Below are 22,487 nucleotides of genomic sequence, written 5' to 3'. Positions count from 1 at the left end.
ACTGAAGGCTCTTGCTCCCATCCTACTTTTTAGGACTCTAGGAACCACAAGTAGCCCCGCATTTAGTGAGCGCAGCTCTCTAGTGGGGCAATATGGTACTACAAGCTCCTTAAGATATGATGGTGCATCACCAATCAAGGCTTTGTAGGTGAGGAGAAGAATTTTAAATGTGATTCTTGATTTTACAGGGAGCCAGTGCAGCGCAGCTAATACAGGAGTAATGTGATCTCTTTTCTTAGTTTTTGTAAGTACACGAGCTGCAGCATTCTGGATCAACTGGAGGGATTTAAGAGACTTATTAGGGCAGCCTGATAATAAGGAGTTGCAGTAATCTAGTCTGGAAGTAACAAACGTGTGAACCAGCTTTTCTGCATCTTTTTGAGACAAGATGTGCCTGATTTTTGAAATGTTACGTAGATGAAAAAATGCAATCCTTGAGATTTGCTTAACGTGGGAGTTAAAGGACAAGTCTCGGTCAAAGATAACGCCTAGATTCTTTACAGTGGTGTTGGATGCGAGGGAAATGCCATCTACAGAAACCACATCACCAGATAATTGATCTCTGAGGTGTTCAGGGCCCAGTAAAATAACTTCAGTTTTGTCTGAGTTTAACATCAGGAAGTTGCAGGTCATCCATCCAGAACAACAGCTACTGGTTTGGTTACCATGACATTTGGCATCAATTCTCATGAGCCCACAGAAGGTTTTGTTGAGACCTGACTTCGCCACTTGGCGGTGTAGATATTTTCTAATCTTTTTAATTTAATGTCGTAAATGCCTTCAGAGTTAATTATCACATTCATGTACTCAAGCATATTTACACTAATGGCCTCACATCTAGTGCCACTAATTAGTATATGTTGCTGTTTGGCTCATGCTAGTCTCTGTTTTCCATATGCTTCCAAACCAAGCCTCTCAGAAACCCCTCCCCATCAAAATTAGGTGGGTTGCACCTTAAAGCTGTGTCAGGTGGTCGAACAGAAACCCCCTCCCTCCATACCTTTCCCATGTTGGTAACCAACAATCTGACATTCTTACTGACTTGATTGTTCACTTTCCACGATTACAACTGAGTTCAACACCATGAATGCCTTCCAGGAGAAATAATTGAAAATGTAATTTGCATATATTAGCATTCCTAGGTGTAGAGAGTTTAGAAAGTAGGCAGGATTTGAACTTCTCTCTCCAGCTCTTTTTTCGTTCTTTACACTACTACTATCATCTTTTTCAGAGTGCAACACCAACATTTCTTTGGAAAAATATGTCTGTGACGTTATCCTCACGTAGAAGCAGTTCAAATGAGACTCTATACTAATTAGTTTGTAGACTCACATGAAGCTTAAGCAGAAGTGCAGTCAGGAAGACTCTCTTTACACCGTTCCATTCAAAAATCTCTCAGTCTTTATTTCTCCCTGTGATTACTCCATCAGCTGATTGGGGACGTCCACTTAAATTAACCAACCAGATGGTGCAGAGTTTCTTTAAGCCAATCACATCGTTGTTGTCAAACCTTTAAACAGGTTCTCCTCTCTGCTGCTGTTAGTTGTTATTTCAGCCCGAAACCAGTTGTGACCCTCCTCCAACCCAGGCTCCTCCAATCAGCATCAGTCCTGCTCATCCTTCATTATCGGATTGTAGCAACTTCTTCAGCACCACCACCAGTGTCTGGACTCCAGGGGGATTCTGCCTTATCAGATATCAACATCCCTACCCTTTGATTATCCTATTTCAGGATGGAGTCCAATCGCCAAAGACTCTGCACCATTCAAATGTTATGCATATGTAATACATTATTGTTCAATTCTAAACAAGTCTCTCCTGACTCACCTGGTAGTAGGATGCTCTCTGGAGCTGCTCTGTTCCTTGTTCTAAATGAACTTCTGCATTCTCCACATTTGCCTCAATGCTATCTGTGGGGTAAAACCTACAGCAAGGTCAGCTAGGAAATTATGAAGTCACCTCCTTAGTGTTTATTCACAGCAGAATCCGGCGTTGCAGCGATTAACAGGGTTTCAGTCAGATGGCCCTTTGATCGCCGTTATCTTCATGGCTCCTTCTATGAATCGCCACCTTAACATGGTGGAGGAGTTTGAGTGGCTCAGTGATCCTGGGAGCTATGTTGTCCGGGGCATCAGCCCCTGGTAGGGTCTCTCAAGGCAAACAGGTCTCGGGGGAGAGCCCAGACTAAGAGCGGTTCAATAAACCCTGATGATAAGCAGCCCACGGACTGAAGCTACCTTGCCCGGACAAGGGAAACCGGGGCACCCTCCCGGAGCCAGACCCAGGAGGGGAGCTCGTCGGCGAGCGTCTGGTGGCCGGGCTTTCGCCCATGGGGCCCGGTCGGGCTCAGCCCGAAAAAACATCATGGAGCAGCAGTCCCCCTGTGGACCCACCACCCGCAGGGAGAATTATTGGGGTTGGGTGCTATGTAGACCGGGCGGCGGGCCAGGCGGGAGACCTGGGCGGGCCGATCGCTAGCGGCATAGACTAGCTCTAGGGACGTGGAACGTCACCTCACTAGCAGGGAAAGAGCCGGAGCTGGTGCAGGAGGTGGAGCGGTACCAGCTAGATATAGTTGGGCTCACCTCCACGCACAGCATGGGCTCTGGAACCAAGCTCCTGGAGAAGGGTTGGACTTTGTCCTTTTCTGGAGTTGCCCAGGGTGAGAGGCGCCGGGCGGGAGTGGGGATACTCACGAGCCCCCGGCTGAGCGCCGCTGTGTTGGAGTTTTCCCCGGGGAACGAGAGGGTCGCCTCCCTGCGCCTACGGGTTGCGGGGAGTAAGGCTCTGACTGTTGTTTGTGCTTATGCGCCGAACAGCATTTCGGAGTATCCGGCCTTCTTGGAGTCGGTGGGAGGGGTCCTGGAAAGGGCGCCGCCTGCCGACTCCATAGTTCTCCTGGGAGACTTCAACGCTCACGTGGGCAATGACAGAGAAACTTGGCGGGGCGTGATTGGGAGGAACGGCTTGCCCGATCTGAACCCGAATGGTGTTTTGTTGTTGGACTTCTGTGCTAGCCACAGTTTGTCCATAACGAACACCATGTTCGAACATAAGGTGGCTCATAAGTGTACCTGGTACCAGAACACCTTAGGCTGGAGATCAATGATCGACTTTGTAATCGTATCATCTGATCTGCGGCCGTATGTCTTGGACACTCGGGTGAAGAGAGGAGCAGAGCTGTCAACTGATCACCACCTGGTGGTGAGTTGGATCAGATGGCGGGGGAGTCGGCTAGAAAGACCTGGCAAGCCCAAACGTGTAGTGAGGGTGAACTGGGAACGTCTGGCAGAGGATCCTGTCCGGGAGGTCTTTAACTCCCACCTCCGGAAGAACTTCTCACAAATCCCGAGGAAGGCTGGGGACATGGAATCCGAGTGGACCTTGTTCAAAGCCTCTATTGTGGACGCGGCTGCTCGGGGCTGTGGCCGGAAGGTCATCGGTGCCTGTCGTGGCGGCAACCCGAGAACCCGGTGGTGGACACCGGGGGTGAGGGAAGCCGTCAAACTGAAGAAGGAGGCCTTTCGGGCCTGGCTGGCCCAGGGGTCTCCTGAAGCAGCTGACAGGTACCGGCGGGCCAGAAGAGCTGCAGCTGCGATGGTCGCGGAGGCTAAAACTCGGGCATGGGAGGAGTTCGGGGAGGCCATGGAGAAGGACTTTCGGTTGGCCTCAAGGAAGTTCTGGCAAACCATCCGACGGCTCAGGAAGGGAAAGCAGGGTCTACCCCAGGCTGTTCTCAGCAGGGGGGGGGAAACTGCTGACCCGGACTGGGGACATCGTCGGGCGGTGGAAAGAGCACTTTGAGGAACTCCTAAACCTGGCCAACATGTCCCCCGGAGAGGGGGCAGCGCCGGAAAACTTTGGGGTGGATTCACCCATATCCCTGGCAGAGGTCGCTAAGGTAGTCAAAAAGCTCCTTGGTGGCAAGGCGCCAGGGGTGGATGAGATCCGCCCTGAGATACTGAAAGCGCTGGACATTGTTGTCTTGGTTGACACGCCTTTTCAGTGTCGCATGGGGGTCGGGAACAGTGCCCATGGACTGGCAGACCGGGGTGGTGGTTCCCATCTTCAAGAAGGGGGACCGGAGAGTGTACTCGAACTATCGTGGTATCACACTGCTCAGCCTCCCGGGAAAAGCTTATGCCAGGGTGCTGGAGAGGAGGCTCCGACCGCTTGTCAAACCTCAGATTCAAGACGAACAGTGCGGATTCCGTCCCGGTCGTGGAACAGTGGACCAGCTCTTTACCCTCGCAAGATTACTGGAGGGGTCCTGGGAGTTTGCCCAACAAGTTTACATGTGCTTTGTAGACCTGGAGAAGGCTTTCAACCGGGTCCCTCTGGGGTTTTTTTTGGTGGGTGCTGCGGGAGTATGGGGTGCCGGACCCGTTGGCACGGGCCATCCGGTCTCTGTACGCCTGCAGTAGGAGCTGTGTTCGTCTCCTCGGTAGTAAGTCAGACACGTTCCCGGTGGGTGTTGGCCTCCGCCAGGGCTGCCCTTTATCACCGGTCCTGTTCGTGACCTTCATGGACAGGATATCTAGGCGCAGCCAGGGGGCGGAGAGGATCCGGTTCGGGAGTCTCGGGATCGCCTCTCTGCTGTTTGCGGATGATGTGGTCCTGTTTGCCTCCTCAGACCGTGACCTCCAGCATTCACTGGGGCGTTTTGCAGCTGAGTGCGAAGCGGCAGGGATGAGAGTTAGCACCTCCAAATCTGAGGCCATGGTGCTCTGCCGGAAACCGGCGGATTGCTCCCTCCAGGTGGGGGCAAACTGCCTACCCCAAGCGAAGGAGTTCAAGTATCTCTGGGTCTTGTTCACGAGTGAGGGTAAGGTGGAGCGGGAGATCGACAGGCGGATCGGTGCGGCTGCAGCAGTAAAACAGGCGCTGTACTGGTCCGTCTTGGTGAAGAGGGAGCTGAGCCGGAAGGCAAAGCTCTCCATTTACTGGTCGGTCTACGTTCCAACTCTCACCTATGGTCACGAACTCTGGGTCGTGACCGAAAGAACGAGATCTCGGATACAAGCGGCCAAAATGAGCTTCCTCCGTAGGGTGGCCGGGCTCAGCCTTAGAGATAGGGTAAGGAGCTCGGACATCAGGGGGGAGCTTGGAGTCGAGTCGCTGCTCCTTCGTGTCGAAAGGAGTCAGCTGAGGTGGTTCGGGCATCTAGTCAGGATGCCTCCTGGACGCCTCCCATTAGAGGTTTTCCGGGCACGTCCAACTGGTAGGAGGCCCCGGGGAAGACCGAGGACACGCTGGAGGGATTAGATCTACTGGCTGGCCTTGGAACGCCTCGGGATCCCCCAGAATGAGCTGGAAAGTGTTGCGGGTGAGAGGGAGGCCTGGGTCGGCCTGCTGAACCTGCTGCCATCGCGACCCGACCCCGGATAAGCGGGTGATAATGGATGGATGGATGGATCTTCATGGCCACCACAGCTTGATGTCAGCTGGCATTTCTCCAAAACCTAGTGTCCTGGGACAAGGCAAGGGAAGCAAGGGCCGGCCGGAAGTCCGACAGGTCACAGGAAGTTGGGGTTGGCCGGAACACGGAGGCGGCAACAGGAACAGGCGAGGGCTGCAGCTCGGAGGCGACTGCGGGAACCGGAGTGGTCTGCGGCAGCCGGAACCCTCCACGCGGTCCGGAGGTTTGCGCCCCCCACTCCGGGGCTGGGCCTGCGTGACCTCTGCCCCTGGGGCTACAAGGCCCCCCATAAGCCCAACGGGTCCCGTTGAAGGGGTCTGGTGCCGAGACCCTATGGGGGTTGTAGTTCCCCTTCTGGAGGCTACGAGGGCCCCCATAGGCCAAGCGGGTCCCTTCGAAGGGGTCTGGTGCCGAGACCCTATGGGGGTTGTAGTTCCCCTTCTGGAGGCTACGAGGGCCCCCATAGGCCAAGCGGGTCCCTTCGAAGGGGTTGTAGGCTGGGTCCATCCTTGGTCGGTTTATTCTGTTATGTGCGCAGCTGCAGGTAACTGGACCCAAACGCCGTCAACACTAGAAAAGGCAACTTTATTGCTCCACAGGATTCAACAGGATTCAAAACAAACAAAACAGGCTCACACACATGATCTTCAATGATCTAGATCAAGACGAACCGACAAAGGGGAATGACACGAACAGGACTTAAATACAGAGGGCTGGTGCAGGTGATTGGACACAGGAGGAAACAATCAGGGACAGGGCAGACAATCACAGGGACAGGAAGTGCAGAGAAACAGAGGACACGAGAGACAAGGACTTCAAAATAAAACAGGAAACACAACGCAACACTACAGATCCTGACAAAAATAGACCGTCAACACTTTGTTGTCATATAGCACAGGACAGGAATCCTTTGAGTATGGGTACAACTTTGACTTTCCCCAGTTCCAATTAAAGCTATTGAATTGACAAGATAAGATAAGATGAGCCCTTATTGATCCCAGAAGGGGAAATTCAGGTGTTGCTTCAACACAAAAACAGAAATAAGTTCAGCTAAATAGAGTATTGAAAAACTATTCTGAATAATAATAGAGGTGCATACAATAGAAGTATATATAGAAAGTATAAAAGAGCAAGTAAAGACAAAGGTAGAAAGTAAAGCGGTGTGGTTAAGGCTCTTCGGAGAGATCTCCTGTGCTTGATGTCGTCTGGTGGCAGTGAGCACAAACAGCTGGTTGGGTGGATGAGGGACATCTTATTGACTGTAGTGCTGACTTTGGCTTGTGTAGAAATGGAAATACGTTTGAACAAGATGCTATTTCTCTTCTAAATTTGATGGAAATGTGAACTTATCGTGACCTTGTTCTAGCTGCTGTGTGTGCTACAAATTAACTGTTTTATTCCCACACCCTACTGCTCTGCTTCTCCAGTAAGAGACCTGTCTCTGCATGAAATTACTCCATGCTGCCGTGGAGGATAATTAACTGAACTTTGGTAGTAGGAGTATTTGTGTAGTACAACTCTGTATATGTGTGCTTTAGCCTGTCCTTGGGTTGGGGACCTCAAGTGACTGTTTAAAACCATGTCTTGGCTTTTCTAGTCTACTCATGGAGAGATTTTGTTCTCCCACATTTTTATTAAATGATGTTTGATGGTCTTTCCAAAGTGTAATAGAGGGTGAAACATTAACACAGAAAAATAGTTGTTTGTGTGTTGATATCATATAGTATTACATTGTGATGTTCCTAGGGAGGTTCAGATCAGATGCACTTTACTGTGGTCTGAGCTGGTTTTAAAAGGCCAGCTGATGTTAGCTTGAGCCTGACAGCAAGGGTCAAATCAGCTCTCTTATGGATTGATGTATCATACCTTCCATCCTCAGGATGAGCAGAAGAAGTTTTTCCTTCTTAATCTGTGAATTAAAGAATGGCAATTAATAAACATTATAACATAAGTACGTAGTAATGCTGTATATGAATCGCAGGACATAGAGCACATTCCCAGTTGTGCTTTAACACTGATTCTCTTTGTGACATTCACAGACAGCAGGGGGGCGTAGAGTGTCTACTGTGGGTGTGAAGACTGTGCCTCAGTGGTTAGCAGGTCCGTCTTTCAATCAGAGCCGTGGCGGTTTGATTCCCGGCTCCTAGTCGATTCAATTCAATTCAGTTTATTATGTATAGGCCCAAATCACAAACTCCCGTCAGAAGGCTTTACAATCTGTACACATACGACATCCCTGACCTTTGACCTCACATTGGATCAGGAAAAACTCCCAAAAAAAGGGGAAAAAAAACATCACGAGTAAAAAAGGGAAGAAACCTTCAGGAGAGCAACAGATGAGGATCCCTCTCCCCGGATGGACAGAAGCAATAGATGTCATGTGTACAGAATGATCAGAGTTACAGAGTTACAACACATTCAATGAATATGAAATGTATGAATAATTAAAGCTGCAAGCAGCGATGTGCGGGTCCTCGTTCCTCCTCCACGTCGTGGGGTGCTGGCCGGACGCCGGCTCAAGCGACTGTCGGAGTAAGCTTCTGTGAGTTAGCCTTTTTTTCCTGCATGGAGCGATGCTAGAAATTATACTGTACTGCAAACAGTCCACCACTCGCTGTATCCACTGTATGGCCCGAGACAACATGCATCAACATAATACATTTGAAGTGGATCTGATAAATTCCCTTCATCAGGAGTTCAGTAACGTATAGTGGCATGAAATACACAAGAATTAATGGAAATATCACACACAGTGACTTCCGGTACCGTTTAGAGCATAGTTCCAAGAGACTTTCTTTTCAGTTTACATGTTTTACATATGCCTACCAAGTTTCATAAATGTAGACGTAACATAGTGTTGGGGCTGCTTAAATTAATGTTTGTAGGGCGCTATCGAGCCATATTGCCATTCTGAAGCATTAAAATCGTATCAGGTAACTACATCTTTGACTTTAAATGTGTGTGCTAAGTTTAGTTATGTTTCGAGCATGTTACATTGGTTTATTCGGTCACGGCGAAGGATCAGACTTCGCCGATTAAACTTCGCCGATGCTCCAACTCGCCGCCCTTCAATGAGTCAATACAATCTTCACAGTGAAGCATTATCAAGGTCTTAAGTCTATTATGACACATTCTGAGAGGGATCTGATTAATCTGTGAGGAGAAGGGTATAAAAGTAGAAAACATGTAACCTACTGTTGCCACTAGGTGGCGCTATGACTAGAATGCAAAATTATCATATGGCTGTCTTCAGGGGCAGTATGTAATGACATATGAGAAATATGGAGCAGGTTACATAATGTATGGCCAAGTTAAAAAAACTTCCATTTTCATGGTGAATGGTGTTCTTTGCTGTTGCGGCCTACGCACATAGTTTTATATTTTTTAAATCCTTTTATAACTTTTCACTACTAAGGTGTCAAGATCAGACTGCCCGACTTTGGAATGAATCGCGCTATGACTACAATTCAAAATTATCATATGGATGCCTTCAGGGTCAGTATGTCATGACATATGAGAAATATGGAGCAGATTAGATAATGTATGGCCGAGTTAAAACAACTTAACTTTTCATGGCGAATGGCGTTTCTTTGAAGTTGCACCCTACTCACATAGTTTTATATTTTTTAAATCCTTTTATAATTTTTAATGGCTAAGGTCTCTAGAACACACAGCCCGATTTTGGAATGAATCGGGTTTAAGCTCTAGGAGGAATTCGCTGTTTTTCAACGCCCAAAAACGTGAAAAAACGCCGAAAATGGCTAAAAATTGCGATATTGAGCAATTTACTGCAGCGCCCCCTAATCTTTAAATATTATGAAAAAAATAGGAACGTTAAGGGACTCAATGTGGACATATGCTAGCAATTTGGTATGGATAGGCCAAGTCATTTGGAAGTTGTGTCTTTAAATATGAGGCCGCACCCCTTAAAGGTTCCTTTTCTTCTGAACGCAATGAGATATCAACAAGCTTTTAATAACATTTGATGACATTGAACCAATAATGAACCACAGAAATGTTCGTATCAATCGGACCCAGCGTTTAGGAGAAAATGGAAAAAACGTGTTTTTTACAAAATTCAAAATGGCGGAAAATCTAAGTACGCGCATTTTATGGCCACCATTGACTTTTTTGTAGAGCAGGTCCAAGGTTCAAGTCAATCGGTCATTGTGAGCAAAAACGGCAGGCGTTCTACCTTAAGGGGGCGCTATAGAGAAAATTATTTGTACGCAAATGCGAGACCTCCAAATTATCAAATTTGGAGGACCAATGAGATCTGCCTTTGAGGCAGGAGGCTCTACCAATTACAGGAAATGCAGGAGGTCGTGGCTGCAGAGAAGGGCGACTGGGCGGCCAGCACAGCAGCCCAGATCCGGATAAGTGAATTAGTGAATGAATTGATGAATGTATGGACATTGTTACTATATTATGATCAGTTTGACAGAATGGTTTTATTGTTTCGAGGTGAATGAAACTGAATGACATCTTAATGCAGACAATAGTGTGCAAAAATCCACAGGAAGTTTAGACAGGGCATGCTGTAAACTGCGCCTAACGTACATTAAAGTCAGTTATGTTTTTCATTTGAACCTTTAGATATTATTTAAGATGTATACTATATTTTCAGAAACTGCAGATACCACAATAATACATGACATTCTTTCGTTTTATTTCTTAAAATGAGCTGTCTTTCCTCTCTGTCTATCCAGCTATGGCATCCACTCCCGACAATAAATCCACTCGTCCAGTCAGCGCTCCTGTTATGTCACCGGTGTCTCCTGGGGAGGCAGCTCTCTCACCGCTGCTCCCCAGCCTGCGTCGCTCTGACCACCACCGCTCTATACCCAGGGGCCATCGCTCCTCAGACAGGAAGGCAGAGGGTCAGCCAGCAGACTACACCAAGAGCCGCAGCCCCAGACCAGAGTCCACTCCAGAAATTAAGGTAGTGGACACAGTCCTTTACGTCACCAGTTGTGATTCAGTTCATTATTGAAGAATGGAATATGAAAAATACATAATTGTCCCATGTATGCCATATCATTTACGGTCAAATGTAAGGAATGCACATGGCCACCATTGAGTTATTGAGTTTGTAAGATAGTTAAACTAAAGCAATGTCAAAGAACTCATAGATCCATACTCAAAGCCACTTGACTTGTAAGGTCACTGTTGACAGAATTGTAATTTGCCTTCCTCCACAGGGGAAAAGTTTTTAAAAACATTGTTCTATTTACATCTTTCTGACTGCCAGAGACAGTGCTAAACTCTGGATGTTATCCATCTCGCCATATGCAGGTTGAGTATTCAATATAAATTAATTCACATATGAGTTTGGATGACGTAGGGCAGCCCATGTCTTCAGACTCACGTATCTATTGTATCTTCTCGTGGGTTGAAACTAAAAGCTTTTAAAAAAGCAGATAACCAGTGTATCTTCACTGGCTTCCCTGTAACCGCTTAGTTGGAGTTACGGCGATTAGGTACCAGAATTAGAGCAGCTGGTAGTCGCCGTATATATTAGTTTTGTTCCTCCTTAGTGTGAGATTTTGGTTGTTAATAAATTGCTTCCTGACAATTTGCTTTTGCTTCGCTCCTGACTGGCTTCAGTAAGAGTTTGATTGACAGATGGTTCATCAAATCAGCTGCCTCCATTGTTCTAAAAGTGCCTGCCCTTTTCCAAACAGTTTCCGATGCCAGCTTTTCAGATGGTTCAGTGTCGGATCAGGTTAACCTAGAGGTATCACACCTTGAAAAAGGCCAAGGGAAATGGACTCTTTGGAAGACTAAGTTAACACACCTCCAAGGATTGCGAAGATACTTGTTTTGTGCTGTCCACCCAGCTATGCATTGAGGAGCTCCACAAATGAACACGATGGATTACATCCAGTGTTAAGCGCAGCCTCTGGCAGTCATCCAGATTACATAGAACCTTAGTTACATTTGTAGCCCCTGTTTTAGTGCCACAGGTTTTAACACTTTTCAACCCTCCAAACTGTACATATTCCCTTTTTTCAGCAAGTAAAAACTAATGCACCACCCTAAAGGAATTTGTACACATTTTGTTTTGCTTATTTGTATTTTTTGCAAAAGAATATTGAACTTGTGTGTTACATGGAAGCTAATATACCTCACTCTACGTGTGTTGGTACAGAGAAATGTGTCAAACAGGGTAGAAACGGAACATATATCATTTATTGGTAAGTGTAGCTGGTATGGATAAAAATGACAATCTCATCTCCATTTATTTTAACAATGTTGTGCTGAATCCATGTCTTCATCTGCGGCCTTAATAAATAAAGTCTATGTGTAGTCCACTTCTTTCGACCAAGAGTTTTCCAAGGGGTTGAGGTGTTTCTTTATTTCAAAGTTATGTTTTAGTTCTTTCTGGAAACAGAATTGTTCTGTGGAATGTTTAGCCCTGGTGGTGCCTAGATTTGATCCTTATGTGTGAGCTTTGTCTGTGCTACCAGTCAGTGGCCAGGAGAGAGCGGAGGCACTCCCCCTCTGTGACCACCGCCAATGGGGAAAGAGAGAAAAAGAGCCAGGTTTGTTTCCGTGATGCATAATCAGACTGAACCAGAGTGTAACCACCTGAAACTATACAAAAACTAGAAAGGAAAATCTATACAGTATAGCATTCATTACTATATAAGAAAAGAGAGCAATGCCGAACAAAATATAGCTACATTATGGTGAGCAAGAATATTTTGCAAAACAGGGATACAAAACAACATAGATATATCTTTAAAAAAAAGGGTAAAAACTAGGACTAATGTATTTGTTAGTGTAATGCATATTTCCACATCAGTAGTCCCATCAGCACAACTACACAGTATGTCATACTCATTACTCTGCATATTAGTTCCAGTTGTTTTTATTTAATTAGGTTTTTCCTATATTGCCATACATATAAATGCATCATTTAACTCACTGTTATTTCTGAGAAATATCTGTGGGAAGTGATACGTTTCATTGGCATTAGATGATAGTAGCTTAAAACCAATCAAAAGAATGCCAGAGTAGAAGTAGAATGTCCATTAAACTGAATTTACCATAAGCTTTGAAAGTACACATCATTAATTTTTTCATAGAAAGCTGCCGTTATTTGTTCATGGTAGCCACTTGGCCATAATTTAATGCTGTTTTTTATATATTTTTTGACTAAAGCATCACGAGTGAACTTGTGTTCCTATACAATTGGGCTGGTGAAGTTTAATGTTCTGTCAATTGTTTTCCAAATGGTTTGTTGGAGTTAGATTGAAATGAAACCTTAACACCCAATAACTCTGTGTTTCCTCTGATGGTGGAGCAGCACTCTCCTCAGGACAAAACAAAGATGGAGATGGTGCGAGTGAGGAAGGTTAGCATGCTCCTGCTGACTCACCATCCTCATCCCTTCATCAGTTACACATGAAGATACTTTTAATTTGCTTGTCTGCCAGTGCTGTTTTTCAGTGTAGAGATACCATGTGCCTTAATCTCTTGAATGCTTTATGATTTCTGGCTGTTTGTGTCTCTGCGAAGACTTGTCCATGTCCAAGGAGAAATCACTCCATTGTGCAAATTATTATTAAAAGGTGTAGGATTTGGTGGCATCTAGTGGTGAGGTTGCAGATTGTAATCAACTGAAACTTCCCCCGTGTGCCAAGCTAGCGTGTAGAGGAACTCCAGTGGCCGACAGAGAAGCAGGAACATAGAAATGTTCCTCTGTTTGGTTTGTCTGTTCTTAGTTACTGTAGAAACATGCCAGCCCACACGTAGATGTTAAGTAACAAAAACTTTATTATATACTAAAGGAGACATAATACATAATATTATGTTCTGCCAATAGTGCCCCCTACATGTTACACACTGTTCCTTTAAGTCATAGTTATTCCCTGCAATTTCTTGACAACAAAAGTGTTTTTCTTGCATAAAACAATGTTTCTCCTTATCCAGAAGCAAGTATGCAAGTATATTGTTACCGAAATAATGTTTGTAAGAGGGAGGTACCTTTTGGTTGTTACATGCTTTTGCTGATTGAATCAGTCCCTCCCTCTGATGTTTCTATGATAGATACCAAAACTGTTTTCTTTTACAGTGGCTTTGTGCGTGAACAGGGTTGCAAAATTCCGGGAATATTCAAAGTTGGAAACTTTCCACTGGAATTAACGGGAATAAATGGGAATATACAGGAATTAACGGGAATTAACGGGAATAAACTGGAAATGTTGGGGTAATTTAACTGTATTTACCTTGTCATAAGCAGACATGCATGCAAACATTTATAATACAACTTTTAAAAATGACATTTTTGACTTTTTTGACATTTTGTGAGTAGAACTTTATTCTTTCATCGAACAACAAAAACATGAACGTTGAATAAAAAAGGTGTATTCCCTATGATCACCACCCCCCAACCCACATAGTGTTTTTCCCTGAATCTAAATGCTTTCTTCCTGGACCTCATCAACGTCCTCCTCACTGCTGTAAAGTTAGTCTACTGTATATAAATAAACTTGGTATTAAAATGAACATGGCTTCAGTTTACCAAGTAATCAATATATGACAAACAGTGTTGGGAAAGTTCACTTTCTACATGAACTAGTTTAGTTCATAGTTCACATATTTCAAAATGAACTAGTTCAGTTCATAGTTCATAATTCAAAATTGTGAACTAGGTTCACAGCTCCAAAAAATAAACTACTTTTTTTCAATATGTTGCGAGCTATAATTTAAATCTCTATCTGTCTGCAATACCGCTCTTGGCCTCTACGCAACTCGGCACTCTCACACTTGCCAGGCATAGGACTGAAACGTTCAGACACTGATGACAAAGACGTTCAGAAACAACAGAACGTTTTATGTTTACGTTTATGTTTCTGGCAGACAATGTTCCCAACCTGCTACATTCAGGGTCCAGCTGAGCTAGGCGTGCATAGTCTTGTTCTCAACTACACTTAAGTTCCTTGTTATATGCTTTTGCAAATAAACTTTTTTTTTTCAAAATTCCCAAAATTCCAGAGACAAAATTCCCGTGGAAACTTTCCAGAAACTTAACCGGAAATTTACCGGAAACTTTCCGCCCCTTTGCAACCCTATGCGTGAAACAGTTCAAAGCTTTGTAGGCACATAAGCAGAATTGGAAAATTAAGAAAAGAATTATAATTAATTTGACTAAGCCACCATGTGGTCTTCTTATAGTACAGTAGTACAGGCTAGTAGTATGTTCAAGTCAATAGCATTAATCGTCTATAAAGTATCTAGATGTGTTTCTTTGTTGGTCATGGTAGGAGCAGACACATAAGTTAACATCCAATAGTAATGTTTGAGAGTGGTAATATACAACAATTTGTTTTCACATTAACCTATGATATATATCAATATTTTCATAGGGAGAAGTCGGTTATTTGGCTTTATTTTTTTTATTTGGACCATGCTATGTATGTATGGAGTATTAGGGCTAGACGTCATAATGTTAGGAGAATTTAACCATAACAGTTGTGAATAAAGTTCTAATATTATGCAACAAGATGACAGTTTATTAAATTCCCCATAATAAACAGATGGCAGACTGTGTGTCACATGGGGGATGGGATCACCAATAAACTCTTTATTACCATAGTTTTAGGACACTGAAATGAAACCAGTGACATCTTGTATGAGTTTTAGAGCCGTTTCCTCCAGACACAATGACACCATGTTAACAATATTAGAAGAGGAGCAGTCAGGAGACGCTATGGACATACAAACACAGGGTTGGGACGGCAACAAGTTGGTGAATTATTCACCACATCAGGGGATGATTTGCAGGTTTAGTGGAAATAGTGACGAGTGAAATTCCTGGAGTGACATGGTCCTCGTCTTGTGCTCTGCACTGCAGCAGCCTTTGCATTCATAGCATGTGATTTTACTCACATCAGCGAGTGTGTATCTGCCTGGCGTCTCACACACACCAGCGGTGTGCAGCTGAATCCCTCACCATGCTAAGCTGAGCACCCTGGGAACTGCAAGCCTGTAGCTCTTTTATTTGTTGTGAGTCAACATGTTGTTATCACCATGGTCAGTGCTGCTCATTGAATTCCATTGCAAATTAAATACTAAAATGTTTTAAATAACTGAATTTATTCCAACCAGCTTATCCTTTTTTCCTGATCTTCCACAGAAAAGAGCAAAGAAACTTGAGGGTGAAACTATTTATATCAGACATAGCAATTTAATGTTGGAGGTTTGTATCTTCAGTCTTCAGATATGTGTTCTGACTGTTTTTCTGTCTGCATGGGTGTTGGTGATTTTCTTTTTGCTCTGACACTTTGGTTTCTCTTCATTTCTTGTCTTGTTTTCAGCTTAACCCTAAAGGCTTGGCATGCACCATTTTCCTCTCTGATTCTCATGCAAGTAGCTTCACTTCACTTTGACATCGTCCTTGTCATTTAATATTGTCATTGTGTGAAATATACAATATGGAAAGGTATTTTAAAGTTTAAACGGGTACTGCAACAAACATCACATTAGTGAAATTGTCTGAGATATGAGTTATGATATTGTCTGGGCTCACATTTTTACATTTGCTGCTATTAATAAATCAACTACACACAAATGTAGCTCTCCCATCCATAATCCAATCAGTAGAGACAAGTGAATGAAGAAAAGATACTTGTTCATTATAAACAGTTGACATGTGATGATAAAGTCTTGACAGAGTTGTTGGTGTTTAGACTCTACAAGAGAAGGGTAGAGAGAGGCTATCATGATTGACAGCTTCACACTATGACAGCATGGACATTATGAGTGAGAGGAGTTGATGGCAAATGAATGAGGTATAAAGTTCAGGCCTAAACATGTAAATGTCTAGTCTCCACACTGAACTTATGCTAGAGCTTCATTTGGACAGAAATCAAAGAACTTCAGAGTTCACCTCTTTGCTAAACTGATAGCAGGACTTAAAGCAATCCTCCTTTTCCTGTTCTCCTATAAGTCTGGACTCGTCACTGCCTCCTCACACCAGGGAAAGATCTGCTGTTAACGATTAGCCACTGTATGAAAAGATGTTCACATGTATGTTAGTGAAACCCTGACCAACACCTACGGAGCCTGATCATGTTTAGTAGGATGTGCACCGTGAGCATGAGCTGGTTCTGTACCAGCCACAGAGTAGTTTCAGTACCATGAATGGATCCTTGTTAGGCAGGAGAAGCACAGCTGTAAAAACCATTAGTTCCATTAGGGTTCTGAGTCAGCCCTGGCAGAGAGATAGCATCCTGGAACTGGCTTATCTAAATGGAATGCAGCCAACATTCATTCAAATGTCAGCTCTGAAAAGGGTGTAATGACAGAGAATATTGTACCAGTCACTTATGTCTCATATTTGTCAAAAGTGTCAAATCCACAGGGATTATTGTTAATATTGTTTTTTTATTTTTATTTAACCTTTATTTAGCCAGGCCAAACAGTTTAAGAACAAATTCTTATTTACAACTGTGGTCTGACAAGAGGCGAAACCTCTTGAGGGAAAGGAGAGGATAGCAATCTCTGCAGCTCCACAGAGCAGCTCTTAGTTTGGTTTGTACCACCTCAGCCTGCTCCTTCTGTGACACATCACTTCTCTCTTTATGTGTGTGAATAGTTCCCTACTACTTGGTGGGCACTATCAAACTGCTCTTTCACATGGCTATACATGAATATCCATCAAACAGAAGAGCAGATCAGTTTCATCTCTATGTCCAGTATTGAGATACTCCAACAGCTCCAGGACATGTTTAATGTAGCTTAGCTTCAGAGCATTAACTCATTGTTAAACTGTTTGATCATAAAGGAAAGCAGAAGAATGCTTTAATGATTATGATTCCATGAGGTAAAACAGAGGACGTCTGCACACTGAATGCAAACATCCAACATGTAATCTTCAAGCAGCCTTCCTTTCCTCCTATAATCCATGGGGAGGTTGGTGAACACATGACACAGGATCTGAGACCACCACACTTTACAGTGGGCCTGAGGGGCTTCTTGATATTCTTTATTCTGTCTACCTCTGATGCTGCTCATCTGACCACATAACCCAGTCCCACTGAAAGTCTCAGCAACATTTAGTAAAACTAACTTTAGTTTGTTGTTGATTAACAGCTAACCCTCACAGAATGGCAGTTTTGGTGACTTTCAAACCAAAAGACTCAACTAATCCATGCAATTCTCCAGCTGCGAGTCTTGGAGATTCTTTTGCCAGTCAAGCCATCCTCCTCACAGCACATAGGTTCAGTGTAGGCCTACATGTACACACAGGCTGATTCTTAACATCTAATGCTTTACACTTCTTCATTATTGCCTAATACTGGAACAAATGTATTTTCAGCTGTTAAGAGATTTGCTTACATCCATTTCCTGATTTTGGGCAGCTCATCAACTTTTTATCTCACATTGTCTCTGTAGTCTTTCACATATGATGAATGTGTCACCTCATATTAATACCAGGTGAACTTAAACATGTAAAATACAAACAGGTGAACTTAAACATGTTTAATATAACTGGAAAGATAATTCAGCTGATTGTAATCAGAGGCTTAACTAAAGGATACTGATATTTGTGCAAAAGTACATTCTTGAAGTTGGAAACAGCAGAAAAAATGTATACAATGTTGTGATTTTACATAAATAGCTTCAGCCTCATTATTTCATACACTTTTGGGATTCATACCATTTTTGGTACCTTGCAATATTCAGTGTGCAGACTACTCTCCTTTTCCTTTGTATGCAGCTTTTATCCTGTAGCCAACAGAGATTGGATGTGCTTACCTTCCTTGCTTTGGTTCGGTCAGCCTGAAAAACCTGCTCACCATATGCAGGTTTTTCAGAGAAACACAAGACCCCGTTTCTTCACCTCTTGCTGGCATTGATGAAAGCCATAATATGTGAGCCAGCAAGCTGGTGCCTTCTTGGTAACCAGTTATCATGACTCAGACCAGGAATATTTACAAATAGCTGTGAACTCTGCTGCCGGGCTGAAAAATAGATCACGAGATGGTTGATGACTCCTCTCATGGCAGTCTGGTGTCTGGTTTGTCTAAATGATGACCTCAGCATGTCATTGAGAATAGGCAGGCTCAATCATCAACGTATGGAAAGGGTGGCAGATAGTTCTTAAAACTTAATTTTGTTATTCATCATTTTTTATGCATTTGTCAATTTTCTTTAACCATATGTTTATTTTCTTCTTGGTCCTACATTCTTTTCACTTCTTTTCACACTGTTGTTCTTTCATATCTTATTTATTCATCCTGCTACTCATTTGTTTCCCTTTCATCTACCAATTCTGACTTTGACATTCTTGTTGAAGGACCTGGATAAGACCCAGACTGGGATCATGCGTCACCACACTAGTATTAGTGAGCTGAAGAGGAGTTTCATGGAGTCGGTGCCGGAGCCTCGGCCCAGTGAGTGGGACAAGCGTCTGTCCACCAACTCGCCGTTCCGCACAGCGAGCATCAACGGCCAGCTGCAACCAGCGGTGAGTCCAATAACCTGGGGAGCAAAGACATTGCAGCAGTAATGCTGATTACTCTCCAGGAGACATTATTTCTTGCAATATGTCAGTCAGATCCACATAGACTCTTTGACTAGAGATCAAAGTGTCATTTGTTCACCTGACTCTTGGTAACAAACAAGAGGGTTTTAATAGAATGTCAGACTGACCCTTAAACGGTAAAGACTGATGTAAAGGCAGCACAGTAAACCTGAACAAACTCTTTGTGTGCTAACTAATTAGTAGTTTATTCACTACTAATAGTAGCTTCAGCTTGAATACCAGGACAGTAAGTATTAGACATCAAGCCCACAATAGCTAGTGCCAGTTTATGGCACTTGTTTGTATTTCTATAACGTCCGCACAGATCCCTCCAACGGTCATATAGAAAACAATAAATGTAACACATGCTATTAGTGTATGTTTTCTATTCGTTTGACAATTTTTATAAATACTGTGTTGTATTACTTAAAGATGTTTTTAAAATAATGAAAATTCCGCATTTTATATGGAATGCCCTTTGCATATCCCAGAAGAGTATACCGATATATTCTGTCACTCCCCTAAACTGTTTGCACAGTTTAATTCATGCACACAGCTTCGTAAACTGAGTTGTTCATTGATTAATTTGGTTTAGTAAGCTGTGCTCACAGATTGTCTCCCTTTTCTTTTTTCTTTGACAAAGATTTGTTTAAAGAAAAATCCCGTAAATTTTTTACTGGGTTGCTTGATTTGTATAATGTGAATCATAACTTAAATAGTTAATTGGTTCAATTTGTCCATAGAAACTGTATTTTCCGTAATTTTATACTTTTGTACACAATAGTATGTACACCCTAAATATACCAATTGAAATAGAGGGCTTTCAATGCAGTGTTGGTAAATGATCCTCTGGGTTTTTGTCAGCGATGTATCTTCATGAAATAATGGTGAGCTCTATGACTCATTACATTAGAATCATTCTGCAGATGTTTTTGTCCAAAGCCACTTACAATGAGTGCATTCAACTCAATAGGAACAAGAGCAAACACCCTACAGGTTTACTGTGGGTCTGTAAGAAGTGTGATTGAAGCCCCTCAACAAGTTAAGTACTTGACCCAAAAGTCCCTTTACAATAGGCTTTTCATGAAAGGTATTTCATGTCACAGGAAAAGCATAAACATAAATAATCAAATCAATAAATCCCATTCAGCTGCTTCTTTTTCAGGGTCCTGCTTTTGTGCATGCTGACTTACTGCCAAACTGTCATAACTTACTGGGACACTTATAGATAGAACAATAGAACAGAGCCATTGTTAATGTTTTAGTAACACCTGTGCTTTTCTTACCATGACAAGTCAAAACGTATGCTGTTGACTGTTGCTCCACACAAGCAGATGTTGACATCTGGGGAGAGGGCCTTTTAACACACATTTAGTTTATTAACAGACATTATGTAACCATAATATCAAATGAAATATTAAAAGGTATTACAATTTGGTAAAACAAAATATGAGAGCCTTTCATTAACCCTGAAGGTCTGGGGTCCGGGGCCAGTTGATTGCTTTGTAGGAGTTATACTGTATATTCCCACTATTTTAAATGTGAATATGTAGAGTTCATTGGAGGTTTTTTTTGACAAGCCACATACATATGTGTAGCAATAATTATAAATATATTGATGTTGTCCATGAAGAATACGGCAGATATCCACAATGCACCTCATCTAGAACTACACTGATCCTCCACTGGGGGGTGCTGTTGGCTTTCTCCATATCATCCCACTGCTTTAGCATGACTGTAACTGCAGTGACAGAGGAACAAGCCACCCTTTCACAGAATTTTCTGATGTGAAGATGGCATGTGTGTGTATGTGTGTGCAGGAGAACATGTCCACAGTACCTGCGTGCAGAGTAGTTGGTGGTGTGGTTGATAGTAAATTTGATTCTGCAGCCTTCTGTCAGGCTGCAGTCGATCAACACTGTCCAGCGTTTGTTTCTGACCAAAAATTAATGGCACCTGGAGGCCGTGGCCAGCTGTTACAAAGCATCTCTCCAACTTCATCAGATTGGGCTTGGCTGCATCCTAACGGGTTCAGTATGCTTCAAACCAATGTTTGTACACATTGTCTCTGTGTTGTAGGAGCATATCTAACGGCATACTTGTTCTGCGACGGCAACACAACATTCTATGGTGTAAAGCTTTTAGCCACAGAGAAGGACAAGATGTGATGAAATGTACACATGGGGACACTCTGGGACATTTGTGTTTTTTTCGGCAGTTCACATGAAAAGTGACGGAAATAGTCGTGTGAGAATTAAAAATAACCTTGAAATGAATTAAAATTTGGATTTGTCCAATGGCTTGGTGAAGTGGACGGATTGTCTGTATGGATGCAAAAAGGCCACATCACTTTGTTTGAAGCATACCGGCTCCTTTTGTCCTGGATCCCATCCCCTTTGACCCCAACGTTGCCACCTTACCATTTCCTCCGCTCTATGAATGGCTACTGCAAGCTTTGTCATGCTTGATCTGCCAATGGCTGGATTAATCCTACTATCTATTTGCATGACATGATCAGTGAAATACTGAAGAGCAAAAAACACAAGAAAACTAAAGCTATTAGAACAATGATTAGTAGCCAGAGCACTGACCCTCCTCCCCCCTCCTCATCTGTCTCACCCTCCAATCCTCCCTCTATCCATCCCTCTCTGGATGTCTTTATGTGTTATTCTGTGTCTCTGTCTTGTATCTCTGTCCTTATCTTCTTTCCCTTCCCCTTTAAAGTCTGGGCGAGTTTCTCCAGTCAAATCCCCATCAACTCCATGCTCTTCCCCACAACCTTCCTGCGTGTTCAGACAAAGACACTGAAGGCCAGATCAATCTGCCAGTGTTTCCCTCTGGCTCTCGGCTGTCCTCTCCCCAGAACTTAAAGGCACAGTTTCTATTCCAGACATGAGGTCCTGCACAATATGTACATATTCCTTTAAGATACTCAATAATCTACCCACAACAGCACTTATTTTGCTGAAAGCCCAAGGCATAATTTTTGGTAATTTCAAAGTATCGCTTAATGCTAGGAATTATGATGACACATAATATGGAAGAATAGTCTCCATTGTATCATCATCCACCGGTTTATCCCCAATTTTCCCTGAGCTGTTAGATTCATATAGGGCTGAACACAGATCTTGCCTTGTGTGCAGTACCACATCCCCATCAACCCCATTGTGTGCAGTGCACAATTACCTTAATTAAAACATATTTCATGGCAAGCTCTTCCAAAGTTCCTGTCATCTGAGATGCCCAGAAAATAGACAGCCTGTTGGTGCATTGGAAAGGTTTTTCTGTATTTCTTCCTTGCTTTTGGCATTTAAGACTTTGCAGTGCCATAATCCATGCACTTGCATTTTAGCAATTTAGCTGCCAGAGAAAGCCTTTCCTATTCCCATAATTGAGAAGATTTATTTATTTACCCTCAGTACACTCTTCTTCCCTTACTTCCTTCCTTACCCTTCTGACGCTCTTGCTCTGTCAAAGGTGCAGCCTTATTTGATCCCTACCTGTCATCTTTTTACAAACTACATAATCATG

At 43.4% G+C, this 22,487-nt stretch overlaps 1 protein-coding gene across 1 annotated transcript in view; it reads left to right on the top strand.

The window, feature by feature from the left end:
- epb41a (erythrocyte membrane protein band 4.1a) overlaps positions 1–22,487 on the top strand; it is a 71,054-nt gene that overhangs the window by 12,975 nt on the left and 35,592 nt on the right. Inside the window, exons 11-15 of the mRNA XM_034545040.1 lie at positions 10,129–10,361; positions 11,890–11,964; positions 12,732–12,779; positions 15,564–15,626; positions 18,729–18,899. Of these exons, the coding sequence (XP_034400931.1) occupies positions 10,129–10,361; positions 11,890–11,964; positions 12,732–12,779; positions 15,564–15,626; positions 18,729–18,899 (590 nt within the window). The remainder of the gene's footprint in view (positions 1–10,128; positions 10,362–11,889; positions 11,965–12,731; positions 12,780–15,563; positions 15,627–18,728; positions 18,900–22,487) is intronic.

The sequence above is a fragment of the Cyclopterus lumpus genome, chromosome 11 (genome assembly GCF_009769545.1).
Source record: "Cyclopterus lumpus isolate fCycLum1 chromosome 11, fCycLum1.pri, whole genome shotgun sequence".
Taxonomy (NCBI): Eukaryota; Metazoa; Chordata; class Actinopteri; order Perciformes; family Cyclopteridae; genus Cyclopterus; species Cyclopterus lumpus.
The sequence above is the reverse complement of the archived record's forward strand: the minus strand, read 5'-3'. Positions and strand labels throughout refer to the sequence as shown.